An 8211-nucleotide genomic window follows, 5' to 3' on the forward strand; every position below is an offset into this window, starting at 1 on the left:
GTAAACAAACCTTATTTTATTTATGATATTTTAGTTATTTTTTAATAAAACATTCTAATTTAACAATGTGAAGTCAAACAAATAAACAAAAAAAAATATTAATGAAATATAATATAAAAAATGAAATTAATTTATGTAATATATTTCAATTTGTTTTCTATAATTAAGTCTTAAATTATATTAAAAAAATTTATTATTTTATGAGATCGAAAATATTTTAATAGTGATACCGTAATGTAGCTTTGAAATCTTTTTTAGTTAAGCAAATAATTAATTTTAAACATCTAAATCTGCTTAACTTATAGAATTAAATGAACTATGTTGGAAATTACTAATATTTTCTATATCTTTAATGTTTATAAGAAAATCTTAGAATGAAGATTCATGTTTCAATTGTTAATTTTCTATGAAGAAAATTTTGATTTTCAGTAGGCTACGTCTTTGCCACGAAGTAAACAATTGTCTTTTGTCTAAGAAGACTATCATAACGAATGAATAGTTTTAAGTATTTTCTGGGATAATTATTTATGCGTCATTTGACCTATTGGAACTAAATGAGTTGATATTTCTAAATATAACGATAATTGTTTCCTTAAAATATTAAGAATTCCTACGAAAATTCGGTTAACAAAAGTCTATTTTCTATTCATCTGACAACTTTTTTAACTTTTTAAACTTAACTGTATTCATATTTTAACAATTGTTAACTGTATATATTGATAGAAAATAAAGCGATAAAGGAGCATTGGATCCATACTTAAGGTTTCATTAAAAAAAAAAAAAAAACTATTTCGAAATGATATATTTTACTATTAATTAGATAAATTTTTTAAAAGTCAATAAATATACGATAAATTTAATTTTTAAAATAATTTCGTGAAGAATTTATCATTGTAATAATAAAAATAAAATTCGTATTTTTAAAAATTCTTAACACGAAAGTGAATTCCATTATATAATACAGGTAAACGTATTATTTTATTTATTTATTTATATCTACATTGTACTTTACCATTTCTGAATTAGATGTAAGTATTCTAATCACGCAATATCTACTTTTTTGATTTTATACTTGTATGATCATTTATGTTTATAATTAGTAGAGATTATTTTTAAAAATTTGTAAATCTATGATAATGAAAAAATGGCTTTAATAATCTTTATATTACTCTTTAATATTCGAGATTTCAAAAGTTTTAGTATAGTAAATAGAATCAAGGCGAATATTAAAATGTATTTCAGAATATTTACCTTAATATTATATAATACTTAAGCTTAATTTTTAACCCACACTTAGAATTCAGTTTATTCATAATTATTAATTATGGATATTTGGAATATATTAGAATTTTCTAAATAATTTATGAAAAATAAACTCGATAAAAATATTTTAAAAACCAGAATGTGCCTAATGTTTACTTATTTTATTCTTAAAAAGTTGAAAAAAAAAAATATTGTGCCATTCGTTTCTGAAATAAAAATTAAAATGAAATATCTAACTGTTAAATTGCACTTAGAAACTAAAATTAAATAAATAAAACCATAAACAATAATAGAACTTCATTTTTTATAACTTTAACAATGTAACGTCAGGTGCAGTTTTAATTATTTCAGATATTTATTTATATACTTACAATATATAAGAAAATATGAATTACATCTATATACAACTTTTTATTTAATTAATTAAATTAAAATTCTAATTAAATGCGCCAAGAAAAAGGACTTGAGTGAATTTTTATTATTTAATAAAATATTCAAAATTTGTTTTAAATATAAATTATTTTAACACGTAAATTAATATTTTTATTATTCGAAACTCATTTAAAATTAATTATAATTTAAAATAGGCATATAGAAAGTTAAAACGAAATTTTTAAATCGAGATAAAAGAAACAATTTTTTGATGATTTTCACCAATGGCTCGCATCAGTTAGCAACAGACCGCATGAAAAATATACCAATGAGGCGCCAGTGTGCGTGACGTCACATCCGCTTATGCCTACTCCACGCCCATCGACAACACGAGGCAGACAGTTGGTTTTGTGTCGGTGAGGAAGGCGGTTGATGGCGTTGATTCTCTCCTGGCGAAATCCCGCGCTTTCTTTAACACGTTCCCGTTGCAACTAGACGAATCTCTACATCGTCCGTCGAGTGTTGTCGTCGAGTCGTACGATTTTATATTTTTTTACTTTTTATTTTAATTTTTTTTTTGTGGTTGGATCATCGATCGACGCGTAATAGCAGTAGAAGATACAATGGATCATGACAATGATATCAATTTAGCCGCCGAAGGTCTCGTAGCCATGTCTAATGCTAGGCCACACAGTGTTCATGTGGAATCGGATCGTCAGACGCCCGTCTCTACCAGCTCCGTCACATTAACAGATGGCAGTTCTGCGAGTGAGATGTACGTACCAGAATGCCAAGCTAATAGCTCTTTGTTCATGATCGCACGCATCTTAACAGATTTAACAAGTATCAAGCAAGATCCAGTGCCTCATATTTACTTGCCAGAGGATTCTGTTTCCATGCCTAAAATATCATCGCCTATTAAAGCTGCACGCAATACGAAAGTTGCAGTTAACAAAGAAGCCCCACCTACTGTACGCCATGCAGTGGAAACAAAGGAGGTCCAACCCAAACGTGGTGGAAACGCAGCGAAGAAACTTCATAAATGTCATTTTATCAACTGTAATAAGGTCTACGGCAAGAGTTCACATTTGAAGGCCCATTTGAGAACTCACACGGGTAAGAATTCGTTTATTATTATCAATTTATCGTTTTTTTAAAAATTTTCTATTAAGTAGAGTTTATGTAACGAGTCTCCCCTGCAGAGATGCTTAGAACAAAGATCGTCTAGCCAATTTCGATGTTTAATTTTTACTATTTGCACCTTTGCCACTCGTGACGTCTTATGTAACTACGTCGTTCTTTGTTCTGCTTTTTTTACCTCGCGATTTTAGCACTAATTTAAGGTACTCGAAATTGCGCCCATTTTTTTTTATCTAAGGTGTTTGTCACCTAATGCGAAAGATCGATAGCGGGGTCACTATTTTGTAGGGTTTAAGAACCGATAAGATACGTTTATTTGAGTAAATGTCTTTCTTTTTTTTTTAAAGCATTGTTCAAAATAAGCTCGGATCTGAACTCCCTGCATGCAGTGCAGGAGGCAGTTTTCACTAGTAGGAGTTCCTCGTTTAGGGACATTTTGGTATTATTACTTTTAATATTTACGTATTCGAAATAAAAGTGTTTTTGTATATATTATAGGCACTTGGACGGATTGTGATATCTTATTTAGATGATAATAGTTTAATAAAAATAACATTAATCTTTGACGTCGCTTTCGAATGAGATTTTTGCCCCAATGAACTCGGCTACGTTCCTCTAAACTTTGTAATTTGTATCTTATAAATCGAAAAATTGACAAGTTATAATTTATTTAAGAATCTGAATAATATTCTATAGTATTTATTATTATTAGAATGAGTGGTGTTACAAGTTTGGGCCAAGGTTGTGAACCCGTTTTACACGAAGCACTGACCCCCTTTAAGAGTACGTTTTCTTGTTATAGTAGAGACTGAAATTTAATCCATGTTGGGTAAGAGTTTATATACACAGTACATGCATTTTTTTTCTATTCGTATTTCTCCATTTCAAACTGGAACAAGGTAGCGTTATCAGGAAGCTATGCAGGTATACGTATTAGGTCAATGCTGCAGGCAAACCAATCTGCTTCCTTATCAAACTAATAAGGTCGCTGGCCTTAGCTTGGCGCGGTTTATGCTGTATCCAAGAGCCCTTTTGTGACCGTGAGTGAAAGAGGTAAAAGGGATGACACCCAGAAAAGTGACGCCGATGTTTATCTCGCTTTTGTCCTGATTTACACGCATTTGTCGTTGCTGTTATAAATTCGCACTTTCTATTTTTAAAATATTTTTATAAAAAACTGCAAAACGTGGATGATGATCGATATAAAAAGTACGGTCGAGTAACACCCATAACGCGGAAGTATTTAAAACGTAACATAGTACAGTGAGTGATTTTCTGCGTAAATCTCGGAACAGAAGCAAATTTTCCAACTGAGAAATGGGAAGTTTTATAGCGAAACCAATAGCGATTGTTTAAGCGTTTAATTTATTGTTGTACCGCTGTTTTACAGTGCATGGGTTACAGGAAAAAGTACGAATTACTGATGGGTGGAGACTCCTTTGCTGAGGCCCCGTTACTCTTTCGGCCTCCCGAGTTGAGGCGTATCCTTCTTCGGTCACTTCCGCTTTTGTTTATTCATTTCGACCATATTTTACAGTTCCCCTCGGAAGATATAAATCTGCCATTTAAATATCCATTTTTAAAGCATAGACTTATTCATTTAATCATCGTGTTTAGCTTGTTAAAAGTTATTTGTAAACTGGCGGCAGTTACGCCAATATGCGTAGGCACATTTTATCAGTTTCGCGTTATATGCGAATCATTTCGAAAATATCTTAACAAGATTCACTCTCGAACGAGTTTAGAAATTATTATTATCGAATATAAAAGGTTATTGGCCGTCAAGACTTATGAGGAAAGGAAACGAGCGATAAGAAAGAAGTGGGACACGAGCGAAGCAGCAGATGGTTGTCGCCTTGCCACCTGTATGGAAATCTAGCTGCACAATGGATAGCAGATGTTGTTGTACTTCCTGTAAAGCTTTGTGCCCCGTACCAGGAGAACGTATCCGGTAACATCCCCATGTATCCTGTTTGATAGGCTGCTATGAAGACATCAGCTTTAATTGATCGAAATTAATAGAATTCGCACGCAGTGTGATCGGAAACAAGCGAGACTATCGTTCGGATAACCAATATTTGTTAGCTAAATGCGTTTTAATTTTTATTTAATCTTATATCTACAGGAAATGAATTAGAAACAAACATGCTATTCACTGAAAGAAAGCAAAACTCGGGTCTAAAAATAGTCAGTCTGCTAGGAAGAAGAGTTTTTGTCCGTGGGTGTGAGCTGCGGTCAACAGGAAAAATGTTCTTTTCATTTTATACTTCACATTTCCTGTCAATCAAATAAATTAGTTCTTTATTTTTAATTGATATTTTATTGATAGTCTTAAAATTTATTTAATGTAGAACTAAATTTAAACTACTCTTAACACAGTATTTATATCTATATATATGATGTGTGTGTGTGATTATATAAACTATTTTAGTAACAGTTTTTGATAAGTCATAATCTTGAAAAAATTTTTCATAATTTAATTATTATTAGCATATTTAAGATTTTTGATTTATTGACTGTTCACTAATGATATATTTATAGTAATAAAATAATTTATTACATCATTTTAAGCTTTATTGCTGTCATAATCACAGAAATTATATTATCAATATATAGACTGATTATTATTTTGAGACTTAAAGATTTTAAATGCCATGATGTTGTTAATGAAAGGTTTTTGTTGAAAAATAAAAATATTATATAATCTTTTTAGGTGAGAGACCATTCCCGTGCAATTGGGCTGGATGTGGTAAAAGATTTGCCCGCTCTGATGAATTGGCCCGCCATTATAGAACACACACTGGAGAAAAGAAATTTCCTTGCCCGCTTTGTGATAAGCGCTTTATGCGAAGTGATCATCTCACAAAACATGCTCGGAGACACCCAGAGTTTCATCCTGGAATGTTGCGAAGAAGATCCTGCAAACCAAATTCTGTGACTGGTAGTGCTAGCCCATCAGAAACATCGGAACAATGTTCTCTTCCATCTCCTTAAGATGTACCTTTGATAATTTTGTTGGAATGTTTTTGCAGATCTTGCAGTAGCCTCAATTCATCATAAATATTTTTGACTGTGATGGAATATCTTAACTAAATGCCATAATCCAATACCAATATTTAAACAAAATGGAGCAGATATAACTCCATGAATGACTGTAACTATTACAAATTAAAATACATTCATCGGAAAATTTTTTATCAATAATTTCTGAGGCAAAGTGATCCTATTGCTTATCAAACGCGCTCATTTTAGAAATTTATTAAAATAATCCATGTCTCAGAAAGGATACATTGTCCATTCAGACATATCTAGTAATTATGAAACAATGAGGATTTTAAAATTTCAATATTATAACTGTTATAGATTTCTTATAGCACTTAATGTTTTATTTACTATACTATTAAACATCAATTATCAATTCTCATTATTTAAGGAAGGATATAAATTTAGATATTAAATGTATATCCCAATTGTTCACTTACTAGTACAATGCATTTACTTAATTTGATTTTAAAAACTTGTATAATTTAATGTGTATTAAAACATACATGTAGAAATGCAAGAGTAGCAGGTCTACTTGATAGCAAAATGCATTTCTGATTTTTTTTAATCCTAAAACATGTTTTGGTAGTAATATTTTCATACCCAATTTATGAAAATTTAACAACCTAATATAATATAAATTATTATTATTATTATTTTATTTCTAATTATGAATGGCTATGCCAAAAGATCTCAAGTTTTTTTTTCAAATGAACTTATTACTGTACCTGTTACCGAAGAATTGGGATTTGTCGAATTTCTGAAACACAGAATTGAGGTATTGATAAAGATACAAAGGGACTGGTGCCAGTATGAGATAGAATAGCGAAAAAAGTTTAACCAGTTATATAGCAATATACACAGTTTTTGACATTGTAGATATAACTCGATACTTGCACAAAAAAGTAAATATATTGTCTTGGCACCATAAATTATTGTTTTCTGAAAATTATTTGAAGGAAGCTGTTGTACTTTGAATTAAACATCCGAAGTTGATTCTTAATATTTAAGAAATTATTTTATTATAAAAACAAACTTTAGTAAGACCAAGATATATTTATTGACAATCATTACGAGAAGGCATAACCACCATAATTGGAAAAATAGCTATAAATTTAGACTTATTTAAATAATACTCTGTAGTAAATTTCTAGATTTTAAACAAATATATTGCTTATATTTAAATTTTTTAGTTTATTTAATGTATTACATTCTGATATTAATATTTTATAATATCCTCTGTTCATAAATGAAGTTTAAAACAAAGCCAACTATTTGTAAATATTGTATGTAAGATGCAGTTTTATAGAATTAACTGTTTAGAGATGGAAATTGTTATAGATATTTCATATGTATAATAATCCTCTCGAAAAATATTTTAGAAATAAAAAAAAAAGCTGAATTTTCTTAGGGATAAAAATTAAAAGCTCACTTTTTCACTTAATTTAATACTCAAAGTATCCTTCCTTATCTATTACTATAAATATTTGTCAAAAAGAAAGATGATGTTCGGAGCAGCTTTTCTAGTTGCTTTTTTACGAACTTTTAACAATGTGATACATTTGTCTTCCTTGTAGTCAGTGCTTTCTTATTACTCCGTCATTTAAATATTTTTAATTAACCATAGCAAGCACCATAGTTTACAAGTTGGGTTTTTGAAGGTGTGTGAATTCAGAAATGTTGAAATGGTCTGCAGTTGGAAATTTTTAGATATGTACAAGTATTGACTATAGTTACATATATTAATTTTGAAAAGTTACATGTGTCTATGTGCAGATTTGCATACTTTAATAGACATAATATATACATGTAAACATACAAAATAATACAATTGTTAGTCAGCATGTCATTACTTGTTTATAACTTTGTCTATTTATTCTTTGTGCTTAGTGTATTATTTGTTGTATCAAAAAGTTGGAAGAAACTGCATGATATGCTGTACTGTCTTCATATGTATTGCTAAAATGATAAAAATAAATACTTGCAATTTGTTTATTTTGAAAATTTAATAGTGTAATTTTTATATATGAATAATTAAATTGTATTATATAAACAGATTTTTTTAAAATTTTAATGAAAAATTTAAGTGACTAAGATTAGTTGTGGCTGTAAAAATTTGAAACATTTTATTTTCAGCAACAACTTTTATTTAAAGTTTTATCTTCATTTTATTTATTTGCTATTAAATATACTATATATATTGAATCACTTCTAGTTAAGAATTATGACAATTTAAATAGTTTTAAAATTTATTTAAATGTTTACTCAAGCAAGTTATTTAACCTGAGAACTTATTGCATAAAATATTTGCATTTCCTACTGTAGGACAATTATGCTAAAAATATATAATATAAGATTAAGATTTTTTTTGTAACAAGATTCTACAATGGAAAA

General features: G+C 29.1%; 1 protein-coding gene across 1 annotated transcript; it reads left to right on the forward strand.

The window, feature by feature from the left end:
• Window positions 1-1923: 1923 nt before the first annotated feature.
• LOC111641681 (Krueppel-like factor 13) lies at window positions 1924-7821 on the forward strand. Its single transcript, XM_023387887.1, has 2 exons — window positions 1924-2751; window positions 5489-7821. Exons 1-2 carry the CDS (start codon window positions 2259-2261, stop codon window positions 5767-5769), a joined length of 774 nt encoding a protein of 257 aa, XP_023243655.1. The 5' UTR covers window positions 1924-2258; the 3' UTR covers window positions 5770-7821.
• Window positions 7822-8211: the final 390 nt, after the last annotated feature.

Source organism: Centruroides sculpturatus, unplaced genomic scaffold, assembly GCF_000671375.1.
Source record: "Centruroides sculpturatus isolate CEXI.00-Female unplaced genomic scaffold, Cexi_2.0 scaffold1561, whole genome shotgun sequence".
NCBI lineage: Eukaryota > Metazoa > Arthropoda > Arachnida > Scorpiones > Buthidae > Centruroides > Centruroides sculpturatus.